Genomic DNA, 19071 nt, shown 5'->3' with positions numbered 1-19071 from the left:
GTGTCACCTTGTGACTCTGCAAGTGAAAAGGTCAGCATCAGAAAAGCTCCTCCAGCCTCCAGAGCTGTCAGTTAGATGAACCTCTTTTCTATACTCACCTGTCCTCTGTTATTTTGTTATAGTAACACAAAACTGACAAATGAAATCGCTGTCATGGAAAATCTTTCCTTCATGGAGGATTTGGCCCCACCAGAGTGGCTGTGAAGGCTTCACTTTACCCCTAATGCTTATTTCTCCCTATGTGGAAGTAATGTAGAGGTCATGGACCAGTGATGCCCATGATATGGACACACAAGAAGGTAGTGAGACTTCTGGTGTTTTCACATGGCCTCTCTAACGCTAAATATAAGACAGAACCTGGTAATGGAGGTTTAATAATAGAAGAGCTCCCATTTCCCAGATATTTTTCAGAGGTGATCTTTGGTATCTTTATCACATCACTTTGGTCTTGACAAAGTTAGATCCCAGAGCCCCCTGCTCCACTAACTTCATGACTAGAGATTTAGGGACTGAGTTTCATATCCTCTGGGTTTTCTGTAGAGACACTGATGCATTCATTAAGACCAAACATGTCCAGCCAGCTCCAGAGAGGCATGGTAGTTCAGGCTGGGCTAGTCAACAGAATCAGCCATCTCTCATCCCTTCATCCTTCCCTCTGTCCTCTATGGGATCACAGCTCTAGAGGTGGAACTACCATGTTCTCAGGTGTCTCTACAAAGGGCCTTCCTTCTCTAGCACTTTGGTCTCTGGTGGTTGGGTCACTCTGTACCATGAAATAGGTGCTGCTGATGGCAGATTCCCTGCTCATAGGTTACTATTGAACCTGCTGGTGGTAGCTAAGGCTGGTCTAGATAAATAGTAAGATATGAAAGTCCATGGTTACTTATTGGGTGCTAAGAAATCTCTTTTCCTGAGTGACCACAGTGCTCATTTGTCATGCACTTGTGTATGCATCCAACAAACAACTGCAAAGCAACTACTAAGCCTCTGGCAATGGGCTTCATAGTGCTGTGCAAAGGAGGCCAAGGTGACAGACCCCAGGATGACATCCTCCTTGTCCTACTTTGGAAGGTAAATAATAGAGTGGGTAGGGCAGGCTCCAGAATTCAGGATGAAATGGGAAGGTGCTGACCTTCAGGAGGTGACCTGGGACCTTGTTATCTTCAGGACTGTCTTCCTAGGCAGTGAGATCTTCTTCCCTTGCAAGGCCTCCAAGATTCTGGACCTTGTGGTCACTGGGGACCTCAGAGGATGAGTCCCCAGCCTGATTCCCACTGATGCTCCTCCCAGTAGATGACACTTCCTAATTTAAAGAAAACTCCCTGGGGATCCTCCAATCAGGAGAACCAGTGGGGTTTCTCCAGTCAGCCTGGAAAAGAGGACCAGATATATTATTTAATAGTTTTTATTCTCTAAGCATAAGGGCTCATAAAAGCAGATATAAAACAAAACAAAGGGAAGGCAATGGCATAAATCCCTTTAAAAAGTGATTAAATGTGTGATTGATGAAACATCACCTTCCATATTATCACTCGACCTTTGTCTCTTTCAGAAAAGAACACTAGACTCTGACATCCATACCTTCGTGGACCCTTATGTAAGTACCGACTCCCAGCTAAGGCCATCACAGCAGCCCAGGCCTTTTCCCGAGCACATCACCTGTGTTCCCACTGCTTTTCCCTGGAGCAGCCTCACTCTCAGGAGGAGCACAGTGCTGTGTGTGATGAGCAGGGAATACCAGCTGTGCCCCAAGCCGGGTGCATGGGTCCAGGGCTGGGCATCTCCACTGCAAACACCCTTCCTGTCTGCCTCAGTGGAAACAGTGCATGTTCTCGTTTCCTCTCAAAAGTGAGTGTGGGAGGCTGAGCTCTATACCACTGGGGTCTCTAGAAACAGCTCGAAGCAGACAGAGGTAGAGCTGGCCTGCAGATGACGGGTAAGCAGCTAATTTGAGAGGAAAACAGCACTTTCAAGAAAGTAGTGAGAGATAGAAGAGAAAAGGCCCCGTCTGCTCCCTGGAAGTGGTGGCAGAGTTCAAGGTGGCCTTCAGCATCAGCCAGAAAGAACACGCCATACCCTGCTGGCAAGTTCAAGGTGGGACCTGTCCTTAGGCCTGCAGAGAAATGCTCATGATGCCCCTGTGCCTGGAATGAATGGAGCCAAGCCATCACCACTTAGCGAGCCACAGGGCACTTTTCCTCGAACTGCTTGGCTGGGGCTGGATCACACGTCTCCTGTTCTGATCCCACAGGCCCTGTGCCATCTCTGCTTGCAGTACAGCTGCCCACTTGGGGTCTGCCAAAGTCATGAGGACCCCACAGGTCAGCAGCTAGATCATACCTTGATTCCTCTTATGGCGATTGGATGTATATTTTTATGGGGGTTCACCTTTTGCACAACTGTAGGAGGCATCTCTCAGCATAGATCATGTGCAATCAGACACAGGACACAGCACAGATCGGGGAAAAAGGGGTCACCATGCCCCCTGGCTTCCTAGCAAATGCACTGCCTTTGCGAGATCTAAAGAGCTCCATACTGATTTCATTCCTCTGCTGGAACATACACCTTCAGTTGTGGAACAGCGTTCATCTCTGGGTCTGTGTAACTTGCTTAATGACAGGCAGATGTTGAAGGTTTTTCTCAAAGCTCACAACCAAGTCCTGTATGAGGACAAAACACACACACACACACACACACAACTGGATGTCCACTCTCCTTTCCATGACCTCACTGCTGACATCGTGGGCTGATGATGACTATCTTAGGACTCCCCTGCCCTTACTCAGGAGAATATGGGCTCTCTACCTGGCAGCCCCGCCGTCCTTGGGTAAGACCAACTTACCGGTCTCATTGCCACCTGAGGAGCACGATTCTCCCAGCCTCCCTCAGCGGCTTTTCAATGCACCTGCAGCTGTGAGTGGCTGAGAACTGACACTGTTCTTTCCAGCGTCCATCCAATTCATGCGGTCAAACCCCACCTGGTGCCCTGGACTCATCCTCTGAGGGATGGAGCCCAAAATGTGCATTTCTAGTAAAGCCAGGAGCTGCTGCTGGTCCAGAGACCACTGCATGACTGTACACTGGCACAATCTGGGCTCATGCGAAACACTCGAGTGTCTCAGGCCAAACCCAGACTGAACTGAAATACTGGTGATAGGACTTGGGTTTGGGTTTCATTTGTTTTTGGTTTTGTTTTTTTGCAGTGTTGAGGATTGGATCCAGAGCCTAGGCATGCTAGATATGTCCTCTAGCACTGAGTTATACCCCCAGGTTTTTTTTTTAAAAAAAAGCTCTTTGGTTAATTCTGAAAGTCTGTATAACATATTGAGAATCACTGCTAACCAAAAGAACAAATTTCTTGCTAAAAGGATGGGAGAGGAGGCTTGCAGAAATAGCTGGGCAGTAGAGCACTTGCCTGGCATGTGTTAGGCGCTGGCATCAATTCCCAGCACTACAAGTTAAATAATAATGATAACAGTAATAATAGTGATAATGATAATGAAAAGACAGACCTCAGGTTTGCAGTCTTAGATGATGGGACTCCAAATACAGGACTTGTTACATCTTTCATTCTTTCTCGGAGCCCACTTGCAGTGTATCTAATAGGATGATGATCCAGAAACTGTGACTCAGCTTACCAGTACTTTTCCACATCCTTCTGTCTCCCTGTGGTGACCAAAAGGAAAGATAGTTGTAAGACCCCGTGCTCGGGCAGCCTGAGGAGGCCTGAGAGGATGAGACAAGGACGACCCCAACAGGCCACTCAAGTTTCCTACTGAAAGAGAGCCTCTGGGCCCATTCATCTGGCAGCCTAGAGTTTGTTCATATGTATGACTTTTATGCCTTTTTTTGTATAGAATTTATAAATGAAGAGAAAAATTTCTAATTATAATTGAATTTACTGCAGGTCACTGGGTCAAGGAATGAGGTTCCTAACTGTTGTGATTTTTAACCTAAACAGCAGGACATTTTGCTTTGGTTGATAATGTCATAAATGGGGTTGCTACCTGGTCACAGGCAGCTGTGCACAGAAGCTCTGAGAGAGGTGAGGTATTTAAATTAGGACCAGCAGGAGAGGGGTAGGGTGGGATATCTAAGAGGGGGCTGGGGAGCAACTGGGGTTCACGTGCAGGCCTGTGGATGGATAGTAGGTGGCTGTGGAGATGAGGTACACTAAAAGAGATTCCAGATAAGGGGACACAGAATGGAAATCGTGCCAACAGTGGGACCATTCCCATGAGACAGAAGGAGAAGCGGGTTTTGCATATTTGTGGGCTCAGGACGGGGCCAGGAAATGGATCCAAAGGTTACAGAATGTGTGTTCACTGAATGTGTTTGTGGGGAAAGCTGTTCACTGAGAAAAAGGAAATGAGCAGAGGATGTAGAAGCAAGCCCTGAGGAAGCCCCACACTCTGACTGCAAAACCTGCAAAGAAAGAGAGCAGTAAGGAGAAAAATCCAAGAGAGCGTGGAAGGAAGCAGCTAGAGAGGGGTGGGACAGCGCTCCCTGCGTCCTCCCCACCCACCAGAGCCCCCACCCCAGCACCAGCTGAGCCTGCCCATGGTACTTAGATTGTCACCCAAGGATGCGAGAGTCTTCTCGCAGGCCACAGTGCGTGTGTGTGGTGTGTGTGTGTGTGTGTGTGTGTGTGTGTGTGTGTGTGTGTGTTCAGTGGGGCGGAGCCCTGCCGGTGAGGAGATGTCTCCCCGCCATGGGGCGCCCTCAAGCCTCTCTCCTGCTCCTTCCTCCAGCACACACCCCTCACACGCAGACACTGCAGTGCGGGGGGGCACATCGAAAAGGGAGAGTGTGACTCCCTTTGCCCACCTGTGGGCTTCTTCCTTAACTTCTCATTCTTGTCTACAAACTTCTAGTCTGCGTAACATATGTGAATCACTCTGTGATTGCCACACGCAAATATGGTCACACTTTTCGCTTCACTAAGTATAGTTAGATCTGGCTAACGGTCATATTTATGTTGAAATCAGTTAGTATTGGTCAGTTTTCTGGGGCCTTCCATTTTCCTTTTATAGAACAAAGCTCCAGCCCTTTCATGGGCTCAGAAAGTGAAGACAGAGGCTCAGTCTTTAACTGGCAATGGCCATAACGACAATCCTTCCGTTAGAGATGGCACCTCTGTACTTCATGTGCCAGGTTGGATGAGGCATGGGAGACCCAAAGAGCTGTGTCCTCCCTGACACTCACCTGGCTACACTGCCTACACTGGTCCTTCCACCCCAGAGGCGCCGTCACAGGAACAGAAGCCTAAGAACCACTCCTCAGGCCTGTTCTTTAACTCACAGGGAACATGTGGCCAGGCTGTAGGGTACAGTGATATCGCAACTGGTTGTATCATCTTAAAATCTCAGTGGATCACCCTTTGAGGAATAAATTTAAATATGAACAACCAGGAAAGACACAGAATTCACAGTCTAGTTTTCCCAAGCCAAAAAAATCGGTTAATCTTTCACTCATCCTTTTGTTTGTGGCTGCTGTTGACAATTTTGTATCAGAATCATTGTTTTCTTTCTTTTCTTTTCTTTTCTTTTTTTTTTGGTACTGGGGATCACAATCATTGTTTTCAAAAACCAATTTTTTTCCTCTCCAGGAGACACATAACAACTGTCTCCTGAACTTTGTTATGCTCCAAAATGCCTCTTTCTAAACTAAATCTCCAATCACACTGCTCCTTAATATTTTGAGGACAGAGATTCTGGAATTCCAACACGGCAACTTCCTAAATTCTCAGTGATCCAAACCATATCTACATCACTTTTCCCTTCCAGCCACAAAACTCAAATGAATGTGAAGTGTGTCACCAAGGGGGAAAGCTGTACTGCTGTGACACTTGTTCAAAATCCTTTCATGAGAACTGTCACATCCCGCCTGTGGAAATCGAGAGGTTAGTAAGACCCTGTCCTCCCCACTTCCCCGCTTCCTTCTTCCTCCTGCCATCCACACACATCCCCAAGAGTTTCCAACTCTAGTTGAGTCTTGGTGCAGAAAGCAGAACCCTTAGCATCAGGATCCAACAGTATCTTCCAGAGCGATCTGATGGTACTGATAGCAGCCGGTTAATGGAAAGCAGATTCTCCAAGCAGCTCTCAGGTGTAATAGTAAGCAGTGTCATCCTTTCTCCCCTTCTTAGTTCCCAAATCTGCTTACTCTAATGTCCAGCACTGGTGGCTGAGTTTGGAATATACCATCCGCTGTGAGAACATTGCAGTATTGGTGAAGCTGGCATTAATAGACCTTTCAGGGGTCCATTCCATTGTCTGTCAAATCAGTTGACTCTGGGTGACAGGGTACATAAGACCACTAAATTCTATGAGTGAGACGCTTCTGATACATTTTGGGGGGCTTTGGACAGAGGTGATGGGGCATGTTGGATCAAAGATCAGAGTGGTGTTGCAGACAGAATCACCGTGGTCTGGAGAATGACCTACAAGGAATGTGTCCTCTGAAGACTGAGCATTGCCCTTCCAATAATGGGAAGAGTCCAACATGATCCACCTGGTCCTGGGGCTCTAGCTGACAGGAGCAATGTAAATCTCTGTTTTTGATCAGTTGGGAAATCTGCTGAGGAAAAGAAAAGATCACCTCTGGTTTCAGCCTCATGTGTCACTCCCATCTCTCTATGATGGGTACTTTGCAGTGGACCCTTGAGCAAGTCCTGGGTGGCCAAAGAGAGGCGCACAAGGAAGGACAGCTCATCATGTTCCCCTGATGACTGAGAGTCTCCCAGCACAGAGAACCTAGGAAAGAAGGAGAATAAATCTTAAGCCAAGCAGGTAGATTTCCTTTCCAAGAAGTTTCTACAGCATAGGTGGTGGCTGCAGATCTGGCAGTGGCAGAGGCTGTCTACAGCTCATATTCCATGCCTATTCAGCAAAGTTGACAGACAGGGGTTGGCTTCCTGATTTTACCTTGGATCCTGATTCCTATGGCTCCAACACTCCCATTCTTCAGGTACTAAGTCCCAGGACTTGACTGGGGCCAATGCAGCTCATGCTCAAGCTCAAGAGTGAGTCAGATGAGACCCCAGGTTTTGAAGGCAATCAGAGTCCATCCACTGCTGGGACATCTCCCTCAGCAGATAGTCACCCCATCACCACTATGATGGAAGGGAAAGTCTCTGTCTGGTGAGCCCAAATGGAGTTTCAGTGCAGAGGCCTCCGAGAGACAAATTGGAGACAAGATGGTAACCATGTCATTCTTGAGCTGAGGGCCCTAGCAGCGATAGGAATGTGGCTGGTTCTCAGGCCCTGCCCTTGCTCACCATATGCCTGACCTCTCAGAGACCCCTGGAGTTGTATCTTCTGCAAGACAAAGGCTATTCGGAAAAGGTGTCGAGAAAGCCCGAAGTGTCATCAGGAATCTGAGGTTCTGATGAAGAGGATGGACAATGAGGAAAAGTTGGTGAGTGGATGAGACCCTGAAGCTGCCTCTTACTGTTCACCAGCAGGAGCACAGTCTTGCAGAGCTAGGGGAATGATGCCCAAAGATAAACTGCTTTCTCCTGCTATGCTTCCATTACATGACTTAGCACCAAAATCCACATTCTAGACTTTCCAATCTGGAAAACTCGAACTCTCAAAGAGTCCACAGTTCCAGGAGTCACATGTTCTGTCTGAACTTGGCACTGACTTTTTTCCTCTAAGCTGCTTTGCACTTAAAACCGCCTCATCCTTTTGCAGAAATGTGAGCTGCTCCTCTTGAAGGTCTGCTGCTCTGTAGAAAGAAACCCTTTCACAACACAGTGTCATGTAAGTAACAGCGAAGAAGCTAGAGACTTGTATTTGTCAGACTTGATCTGAACCCCAGGGATGCAAATTCCCCTTACCTTTGCCTCGGTGGTGACTGTCTTTGTTCCAGCCACTGTAACAAATTACTGTAGACTATCTGCATACACCAGAAATGTATTTCTCACAGATATGGAGACTGAAAGTTCAAAGTCAGGGTGGTAGCATGCAGGGATTTTGATGAAGACCTTCTTCTGGTACAGACTGGCTGCCTCCTCTGTTTCTACTTGGAGGAGGGGACAGGGAGGGAGGGGACAGAGAGACAGAGAAAAAAAGACACAAAGAGAGATATCATCAGAGTCTCAATAAGGGTGCTAATCCCACTCAGGAGGGGTCCACCTCTGTGACCTAATGACTTCCCAGAAGTCCACCTCCTAACACTATCACCTTGGGGTGGAGACGTCAGCATCTGAGTTGGAAGGAGTGGACATACAAGATTCAGCCCTTAACAGTGGGAGTTTGGGCAAGGCAGACTGGGGAACATGCCAACAGCCCCACTTCGCTGTGCTCCCCAACAGATGCAAGAGACAGCTGGAGACCAACAGAAGTGCTTGCATTTAGATGAAATCAAGACCGAGCTGAATGAGAAGAAGTACGTCTTAGTAAAGGAGTTTGTGCAGGACATTCGGTGCATGTTTCAGAGCTACAAAGCACTTGTAAGTGATTTTCCCTACTTCCCCCTTTCTTTTGGTCACTGTACCTTGCACCTTCTTCCACCAAGAAAAGTTTCAGGCTGGGAATTTAGCTCAGTGGCATAAGTGCCTGCCTGGCAAGCGTGAGGTTGTGAGTTCGATTCCCGGTACCAAAAAAGAAAAGAAAAGTTTCAGTTGCCATCATCCTGTTGGTAACCCTGGATGAGTAAAATTTCACAGAAGCATTTTAAAAGTACTGTGGTGCATGCTGGGTATCGTGGGGAAGGTGTGCTTAAGGTCTCTGGTTTTACTCACTTCTGACGTGGATTGTCACTCATGGAAAGCAGTCCACTGACAGTCAGCTCACTGCTGCTGGACGTGGAGGTGCATTTTAAAGGGAACTAGTCTTTCTCTTGTCTAAGAGAAGATACCAACATCCTCAAATTCCAAAACCTTAGCTTTTTCTATGTGCTAATTTCCTACTGATCTATCAAAAACATACCAAGTCTTCTCAAAGGGTGAATCTATGCCATCCCATGATTGCAAATCAGCTATGCCATGTTTAAAAAATCAAATAAAGAGAACTTTTTAAAAATTAAGTTGGTATCTTTCTGATCAGGAATTAGGCTGTAACATGCAGGTTGAACACCCCTAATCTGAAATTTGAAAACATGAAATACTTCAAAATTTGAAACTTTCTGAAGCCCGATAGGATGACAAGTGCAGAAATTATTGATTATATTGTATAAAATTGCCTGCAGGCTATCTGCATAAGGTTTATGTGAAACATAACAACATATGTGTGTTTAGGCTTGGGTCTCGTGCCCAAGACAATCTCATTATGCATATGCAAATATTCCAAAATCTAAAAAATTCTGAAATTCAAAACACTTCTAATGCCAACTATTTGGGTATAGGATATTCACCTGTAGTACAATTTTAGCTTCTCTGTCTTCTGGCTAAAGAGAAATGAACTATCATGGAACATAAACTCCTCTGAACTGGACTGACCCTTTGATAGTCTAGGCTTATTGAGTAATGGCTGTTATTATTTTTGCCTTTGCAATTGCCTTTTCAGGACGAAAATTACGTTACTGTGGCACGTAACCTAGAAGCTAAATTTGAGAAGAATTTCAAAAACATTTTTGGCATCCAGGAAAGAACTCCAAACAATTATCTGTCTCCCGGCCTGGGACCCTTCAGCCACTAACTGTGATATTCTGATGATCCCACCCACAGCCCTGCCTCGTCCTGGCCAGACAAAATCATATTACATTTCTTTTTCAAGTGTTTTTGTGGCTCTTCCCGTTGATTTTTTTAAAAATAAAAATTCTCATATAAATCAAATTCTCATATTAATTAAGATTGAAAGTTGCAACTGAAACTATGAAGTGTTTTCATAAAGGACCATATTGTATGTTCTGTCACTGATTCAAATCCTGTATTTTAGGCAAGATAGCTTTTGTTTTGTTTGTTTGCTGGCTTGCTTGTTGGTACCAGGAATCAACTTATAACCATACACTTATCAGGCAGGCACTTATGCCACTGAGCCATATCCCCCACCCTAGGCAAGACAGCTAAGACAGTTATACAGCTGGTTTCTCTTAGTTCATTAAAAACAAAGGTTTGTACTAATATTATTTGAACAAGATACAATGCCTATATCTTGTACGCTAAACAATTCCTACGAGGACAACAATACCCCATGTACTAATTATTAGAACTCTCCTACTAACCTGTTCTGAAACCCTGTTGTATTGTTATTTTTTTTCTCTTTAAAATTTAAAAAAAAATCCTGTATTAGGTTCTTCAGGAATGTTTTCTCTTCCCCTACACGGGGCTTTCTTTCTTTCATTTTTTTTCTCACCTGCAAGCATTTTAACATTTTGGTGTCATTGTGAAAGTCATCTGCACAGTGCAGTCTTGTCCTGCAGTGAGAGACGCCTCATTCTATCGAATGGCAGCTTTTTGTTACAGATATAGGCAATAGCCTATTATAAAAACCAAAGAAGGAAGGAAAAAAGCAAAAACATACACACATGCACAAGACAGTTGGGATAGTCATACTACTCATTTTCTTGGTTCACTGCAAAGAAAGGTTTGTGCTAATATTGCCTGGACAATTAAATACCTATATCTTGTACTCTGAGTAACTACTTTAAAGATAACAATATGCAGTATATTAACCATTGTTACTCTCCTGTTATCTTGTTTCAAAATTTTGTTGTAGCTTTTGCTTTCTTTTTATCCTCTTTTTTTAAAAAATTTTATTTAAATAAAGATTAAACAAAACAGAAAATGGATAGAAATAATACACACGTTCAGAGAAAAAATAAACAGTAAGAAATCACTAGTTGATGTTTACATACTGTCCTTTTACAAATAGTTGTTCAACAAACAAAAGTGGAACATATAAAGTGGGATTGCAAACAGTGAGATTGCAAACAACTCTCTTCAACTATCCAACAAAAACTTAGTAATATGGTTGTCAATCCTATACACTTAAACATACACGCAGTTATCCATATCTTCATTTATTTTGAAATTAAACAAACTAAAGCAGGCTAAAGTCATTCTGAACAAAGAATAGTACTATTGCTGGATTTCACATCATGACACTCTGGGATCAGCACTTTGTACTGTAGTGTCTTTTTTTTTTAATTTAAAGAAAGACTTAAAAAGCAGCAAATGGGTAGAAATAATACATACTTTCAAAGAAAAAATAAACAGTAAGAAATCATGTTAATGATTACAGATTGTCCTCTTACAAATAGTTATTCAAGATACTAAAGTGGAGCTTATAAAGTGGGAATTCAAATAGTGAGACTGCAACCAGATCTGTTCAACTATCCAACAAAAACTTAGAAATATGGTTATCAATCCTATACATTTAAACATACATGCAGTTATCTATATCTTCAATTATGTTGAAATTGAACAAACCCAAGCAGGCTAATATCACTCTGAACAAAGAATTACACTATTGCTGGGTTTCACAGTATGACACTCCAGGTTCAGCACTGGGTACTTTAGTGTCTCTTTTTCTTCAAAGTATCTGTTCATTTCATCATGTGTCATATGATCAGTTCTCATAAACTGTTTATAGATTCTACACATGCATGAGTCAACATGTATTTCTATCCTTTCTATACTAGAGGGAGAAACAAAACAAAACATATTCCTATAAACACATGAAACGAAAAAGACATATAAGACTGTTGTACAAGGGGTTCTACCAGAGTTCTTGTGTTGGCACTTGTTATCTTCAATAGAATTGGCTATATCATCAGACATAGTATAATTGAATACATCAGTACATAACAGTATTAATAAAAGCACAACTTTGTATATAGTATAAAACTTCGAAAATAGGCAGTAATCATACCAGAATGTTTATCAGTGAATCTTGTCATCTTCAGTGTAGTTGTCTAAACTCTCAAACTTGATACTATCAACCATATTAGTTTTGAATAAAATCTGTCAATACCAAACAGCAATCAAATAAACCAGATTTAACTAAGATCAGTCATGATAAAACAGTATAAGTCATACAGGGCTCCAGATTAAGATAATAGGAAATTAAAGATGACTACTGTGCTATCTCCTGATGTTTTTGGGATAGCTGTCTGTGCCCGCAAATCTAATGCAAGTAGACAAAGTGGGACAGAATAAAATCTATCTAAGCAGAGTGGTGTGAGTAATGTGGGTTTTAAATCCTGATACACTATTGACAATATCGTCTGCCATCTTTTGTAAGACTCTCCCTCCCCTTTCACTTCCCCAGGGTACACTGTGCATTTTTGGGTCTCACCAAGACCCTTGGTTTTAAATTGGGGGAAGAGCAACCTGCTATTTACCTAAGTGATTCTGAACCTTCTCTCTCCTAGACTTGATCTCTAATAGTATTCCTTTACCTATTAAAACCTGTCTTTTCAACCTATCCACAAACACTGGTCTAGTTGCCCCTATTACTCTCTGGTTCCTTGTCACATAGAACATTGTTTTCTCATATTTGATTTTTAGTCCATGTTAATTATACTCCTATAAATAGCATCTTGGTGGACCCTACCTCCTGATCTACTCCACGTGTGGTGCTTTTTTTTTAAATTTAGTGTCTCAAAGGCCATCTATATTAGAGATTATAACCAAACTTCTCTGCCTCATTTCTGTTATGCTCTTTTTTTGCCATCAGTTGTCTGCCTATTTTCTTCATTCTGTTTTCTGCTCCATTCATTGAGGCCTCTCTGCCACTGTTCCTGGAACCCTGGTACTTTTCTCTCTCTCTAGAATGCCCTGCAGTATTCTCTGTAGAGTTGGATTGGTGGTTGTGAATTTCCCAAGTTCCTCTTTGTCTTGGAAGCATCTTTTTTCTCCATTAATTTCTAGAGCAGTTTAGCAGGGTATATCAATCTGGGTTGGAGGTTATTTTCTTTCAGGACTTGGAATATTTTGCTCTAGGCTCTTCTTGACTTGATGGCTTGTGTTGAGAAATCTGCTGTTATTCTGATGGGCCTTCCTTTATAGGTTATCTGCTTCTTGTCTTTAATAGTTTTTAATATTCTGCTCTTACATTGAATTTCTGAGATCTTGATTACTATATCCCTGGGTGTAGCTCTGTTTTGGTTGTAGGTGCCTGGAGTTCTGTATGCCTCATACATCAGAATATCATTTCCTTTTCCTGTGTTTGGGAAGTTTTCCTTAATTATTTCTGTGAATAGCCTTTGTAGTTCCTTTGTTTGTACCCCTACTTCTTCATTCACGTCTTTATTCTCAAGTTATAGATCTTCTTGTTATCTTCTAGCCTTTGTATTATTACTGCTTGTTTCCTTGTTATTTTTAAAAGTTTTTTTCCTTCATAACCCCATATTGCAAAACTGTCCTCCAGTTTGCATAATCTATCCTTAGTTTTTTCAAGCATATTTGCTATCTTTCCATAGAGTTTTTAATTTCCTGGTAATCTCTCTGTATCTGCTTCATGTATTCTATATATTTTTATATTCTTCATCAAAGGGTTTCTCTCCTTTGTTTGAGCTCCTCTCTTCTTCCTACTGTGTCTGTTAAAGGGGTGCTTAGCATCTCTTTTATTAATCTTCTTATATCTTGCTTTACTTGGCTAAATATTTCCCTTTTGAACTTGTCTATGAGGTCCTGAAGATATCTCTTTATGTCCACTGATGCTGTGTCTGATATTGCATGCTTGCTGTTCTCATTCTCCTTTGTATTTACCTGTCCTGGGTCAATGTTCTCAGGGTTGGGACCTGGGGACTTTTTGTTATTGCTTCCTCTTCCTATCTTTTTTGTTTCTTCCAGGAGGCCCCAGTTTCTTTCTTTGTTGGTTACAATTCTTCTGAAGCATGCTGGCTAGGTGGTCCTTCCCACTGCAGTGTGCTAGTGAGTTGCAAACAGGCAGTGTATGTTGGCCCCTCCCCTCTGGATCAGTTAAGCTGCTGAGGTCTGTACTGTATTACTGTGCATCTGCCTCCCCTCTGGGTCATTCAAAATTCTGAGGCTTCACTGCGTTAGTATGCACCACTGCCATAGGTAATTGATTTCGGATAACCTATTGGGTCTTAGCCAGGTCGTGTGACCCAGGCCAAGCTCACTCCACCAGTCCCATTCAGGAAGGAACAACTGACTGAAGTCACTGCTGCCCCTTGTACTTGCCAGTCCTGCCTGATCCCAGGAGCCCCCCTTTCTGTGGAATGGCTCCACTCCTGTCACTCACCACAGGTTGATGCAGGCTCCCCGCCAGCTCAGCTCTCTGTTCAGCTGGCTCACCCCTGACCTCAGTGTGACTGAGCCTCCAGTGAGTTGAAATGGTGGGACCTCAGATGGTCAGCAAGTCGCCTGCTGCGGCAGGAGCACTGAACCTTTAGCTGTTCCAATAATAGCACCGGGACTGTATGTTTGATTGGTTCTTCTCACCTTAGTTTTTTCTTGGGATGAGAGAATTCATCTCCCTCTGTTCACAGCTCCCCATGCTGTATTATGTTGAATTGTAAGTTGACTATCTCAGGGAGCCTCTGTAGCTAGCTGTTATCTATCCGCCATCTTTGCTCCTTTCTTTCTATCCTTGAATAAACAGGTTTGAAAAGAAAATGAAAAATGAATAAATAAAATTTAAAGTATAAAAAATAAAACATTTTTAAAGTACTATAGAGAGTTATTCACATTCTTGATGTTGATAATCTTTGACCTACTACCTCTGTTCTCCTGCTTTTGCTGTGTAAGTAAAGTGCTGTCTGAGTCTTAAATGGCACCGTTTTTTCATTGTTTGTTCTTTGTTTTTTGTTTTTTTTTTAATCAGAGAAATCCGCCAGGTTTCCCAGATCTGATGTATTCAGGTTATGAGGACGTGTGTCATATGTTGGTAGCTGATTGAGAACACACAGGACAGCCTGAAGGGAGGTACCCTAACCTCAGAAATTAAGTCTCCAACACACTATGTCACCCCTCAAATAATGAAATTTCATCACCAGACAGCATTATTTTGAAGATTAAATGAGTTTATATGTGTAATAAAATCATTTTGGAAAACACATGAATGCATCATGGCTACACACAGCAGGGATTCTATACTAAAATGTCAGTCAGTGCAAGGGGGAGGTGGAACCCTCGCCCACCAAGATGGAAAGTTGTCTTCTGTTCCCCTGAAGGAAGAACATGAAATGGTGCAAAGGCCAATGTCAAATGATAACATTTTGCTTAAGTAATCTCTCTAATCATCTCATGGTGTGCTGTGCTGGTGATCTGGGGTAAGAAAAGAAGTTTATTGGCTCTGAAAGCTTTAGGTGCAAGAAGGGAAGGGTAATAAGTTATCAGTGCTAGAGCCTGGAAGACAGTTTGTAGCTTCAGCCTTTCAGAATCTTGAATTCTGCAATTAAGGAAAGTCATGTTCATCTCAGAAGCTCAGCAGTTTTCTAGCTGGGCACATGGACACACACCTATCTGCCCAGCACTAGAAAGGCTGAAGCTGGAGGATTGCTGTGAGTTTGAGGCTACAGAAGAAGTTCAAGGCCAGCCTGAACTACATAGCAACACCTTGCCTCAAAAACAAAAAAAAGCTCAACAATTGTTTTAATAACTCTGTTTTTAATCTGCAATGTTGAACTCCTATGGGAAAATGAAGCCATACCTTAACTCTAGATTTTCAAAACAAATTGTAGTGTATAAAATAATCACTTGCTTTTTCACTAAAATGTGTTGTATTAAACAATGAAGAAAAAGGTCTTTTAAAGAAAAACATAAATTGCATCTTCAAAAGGCAATAGGAGACAACCCTGTAAATCCTAAAACCCATTTTCTCCTTTTCTTTCTGAGCATATGACTATACCACACATCTAACAGACTAGCCCCACACTCCTTATTAGCTAGTGCCATGAGAATCCCAGCCGAAGGAATCGGTACAAAAGTGAGACAGGCTGTTTGGACACATCGTCTGTGATGTCTGCCATACTACTTACCTCATGGGCAGGATAAGTCCAGGCCCAGGCTGTTCATGGAAGTCATGAGCTGAAAACAACAGCACCTCCTTTCTTCCAACTTGACCCCCAAAGGTCAGCAAGATTTATCCCACCATCTTGAAACTTCGTTGGGTGCCAAAAACCAACTTCCGCCATACCTGAGTCATTGCACATTGCATATATATTTACTAGAGCAGATATACTACCCTACCAGTCATGGAAAATGTACAATATGAATTGCCTAGAGCCAAGTAGAAGTATTTTTAATTGCAAAACATACAAAAAGATGAATCAATCTCCTGTAGAAAAGCTATTCATTGTAACATAATTCTTCCTTGTGGTTATGTGTTTTCCCCGTGTATTTTCCTAAAGTAGGTTTGTTTCCTCCTCCATTACCTGCCTCATGGGATCTAAAAACAAAGAGAAAGGCTTAACAACAAGAATTTATAAATAAAAAGACTATGGAATCATGTGATAACTCACCTGGCAGAAGATTTGAAATCATGATACTTTGACAATAAATTCTGTCTCTGCTTTTCTTATTTTAAAAAAAAAGTCCAAACAACCATGAAATTGAATTCTGAGTGATCAAAGTATGAACCCTGAAGCTACTTTGAATTTTCTATGTTGATTTGCCAAGGATCCTTAAATACTCATGAGTGTTAGTTTTCACCTCTGAAACACTGATTCCTCTGGATTACATATGATATTATAACTTATCTCCCTGTATTTTAAAAATGAAAATATAGAAAGTAGAGTCCCCAGCTAAAATTAGTCTACTTGGAAGAAAGGTGCCTCTAAATACAAATGGGTAATCTACAGCCAATGGCTCTCAATTCTGACTCCCTAATTATTGACTCTGGGCATGAGACAGTCATCTTTCCTAATCACTGAAGAAGAGATGAAAACCCTTTTAATCTCAGGAGTAGTCTCAGTAGTGTGTGGTAATAGAGTAGCCCAGAAGGGAATCTCAGACAAAACTAAAAATACCTGGGAAACTCACAAAGTCACCTCTCTCTCTCTCTCTCTCTCTCTCTCTCTCTCTCTCTCTCTCTCTCTCTGTCTCTCTCTCTCTCTCTGGAAAGCCCTTTCCTAAGCCACTATATGCTTAACAACATTGAGAAAATACCAAAAATCTGCCATCATTAGTAAGACTGAGGGACAGATTCAGAGAAAGACAGCTGTAAAGTTAATAGGAAATATTTCTCCAAGAACTTGCTACTGCTATAAACTACAATGGGCTCTTCTTTGAATGAGTATTGTTAATGAATCACTGCAGAATCTTGTAAACATACACGCATATTTCTTCTGCTTCTACTTCTTGCAAATGGTGGGGAAAATTTTTGAAGGAGTATGTGGCCCTAAGCCCCCTCTCTCCTTGCCCCCAGCCCCATTTTGCCTCTCCTGCCAACCTGTTTGGGTGGTTTCCATGTGTAACCAATATATTTCTAGTGTTTAAGCCATTTTTAAAAACAGATGGTGTGAATTTCCTAAAAAACCCAGTTTTTTCCTTTTTAAAAAACTGTAGAAGTAATGATTTAATGACTACAGGCAAGACAAAGAAATTAGAACTGCACTTCTTTTTCAGACTGGTGAAATGAAACATTTAACTACAATTTCCCACACAAACATGAAACGATATTCATAGAGAATAAACATCCTCCAAAAAAACTGATGGGTGATGGACCCTCACCTAGTCCAACCAAAGTAAAACACAAGCTGGAAATTGTGATTATTCATATTTTAAAGTTAACACACTTGCACTGTTTAAAACTAAACTGCAGGAGCTCACGATATGTTTCTTCTATTTCCAGACATTACAGAGAAGCATACTCTACTACTAACTGTTAAAAAAAACTCTTAAATTTGAAATTATTATTTTACCATATATTAAAATAACTTCATAAATGCTTTCTTTAGCACTTAGTGCCTAGAAGTTAGTTTGCTTACTTAAAAATTTGTTTTAGAATTACAGCAATAAATAGGCATTTTAAAACACTCATTCCACCATAACCAATGAAAAATTAAGGTACACTCTCCCCTTGCCTTCAAGGTTTTCTTTATCCAACAATTAATTTTAAAAGCAAAGATGTGTTATTGGAGAAAAGTCAGTCTGATGATGGCTTGCCAGTTACTTCCAGTGCAACAGAATTTAGAATTCAATAGGTAAGTTATTATTTTATCATTAGTTATTACCGGGTTCTGTCCTAGATCCCCCATCTCCCAAACGAGTGTACAGTGGAAGTTAAATAAAAAGAGACAAATTGTATGATTTATAGGGCTCCAGGAGGGTCAAAACCCTTTAATTAAGCTCTAGGCTTTGAAGGTAAAGACAAAGGATTTTCTGGGTCAGTCCACTATATTGGGATCAAGGACAAAGGGCGGAGAAACTGAGGAAAGTGCAGGCAATGAGCAGGACCTTGGGAGTCACCTCGAGGACGTCTCCAAGTAATGAATCAAGTCAATTCAGTATCACTGTCTTATGAAGACATGGTAGAAGTGAGACTGTAGGAGTAATCTTTGCAGCTGCAGTCTCTACTTAGTTAATTGGGGTTGGAGCCATTTGTCTGCAGCTGTGGCCTTATCTTGCCCTTTGAGGCATCTCTGGCCTCACAGGCCACTACAGGCCTCAGCCAGGACCAGTTATTCATAGAGGTTCACTTACTATAGCTCCCATCACCAGGCAAGGGGCCTAGGCCTAGGACAGACTCACAGATAAACATAGAAAGCCAATTAGTAAAATTTAAATCCTGCTCAGAGCAGCTTCGTAGTGGTCTCTAACAAGTTCTCTTTTCTTCATCAGCAATTTCTCTATCTTCAATAAAGCCATTGGCAGCATCAGCTGAAGAACAAACTACATAAAAATCTCTTCTTCTCTTCATTTCATTTTTGAAAAGTCCTGGCACCAATTTGCATGCAATGACTTGAAGCATTTTATCCAACCTATTCAGTCACTGGCTTGTGGACATGGACGTACATCATAGATAGGGCAGTACTGGCCAGTCACCAGGTGACTCACAACGCACATCTCACAGAAGGAATGTAGGCATTCTGGTTGTGACATCAGGGGGAATCCTCCACAAACCACATGCATTAGCAAGAATTTAAATCAGGCATCTCGATCCTGGTTGTTGGGTCCTCCGTTCCTGCTGCCTCCCAGCCTGCCTCCTCTTC

At 42.3% G+C, this 19071-nt stretch overlaps 1 protein-coding gene across 1 annotated transcript in view; it reads left to right on the top strand.

The window, feature by feature from the left end:
* Positions 1–9781, top strand: part of LOC100727417 (nuclear autoantigen Sp-100) — an 81261-nt gene extending 71480 nt beyond the window's left edge. Inside the window, exons 23-28 of the mRNA XM_063236647.1 lie at positions 1553–1597; positions 5787–5902; positions 7299–7419; positions 7698–7766; positions 8321–8458; positions 9513–9781. Of these exons, the coding sequence (XP_063092717.1) occupies positions 1553–1597; positions 5787–5902; positions 7299–7419; positions 7698–7766; positions 8321–8458; positions 9513–9644 (621 nt within the window). The 3' untranslated portion in view covers positions 9645–9781. The remainder of the gene's footprint in view (positions 1–1552; positions 1598–5786; positions 5903–7298; positions 7420–7697; positions 7767–8320; positions 8459–9512) is intronic.
* The last annotated feature ends 9290 nt before the right edge of the window (positions 9782–19071 follow it).

The sequence above is a fragment of the Cavia porcellus genome, unplaced genomic scaffold, assembly GCF_034190915.1.
Source record: "Cavia porcellus strain 051 isolate PalLab524CR breed Dunkin Hartley unplaced genomic scaffold, mCavPor4.1 scaffold_26, whole genome shotgun sequence".
NCBI lineage: Eukaryota > Metazoa > Chordata > Mammalia > Rodentia > Caviidae > Cavia > Cavia porcellus.
Note: the sequence above shows the minus strand (reverse complement) of the source record. Positions and strands in the feature narration are given on the sequence as shown.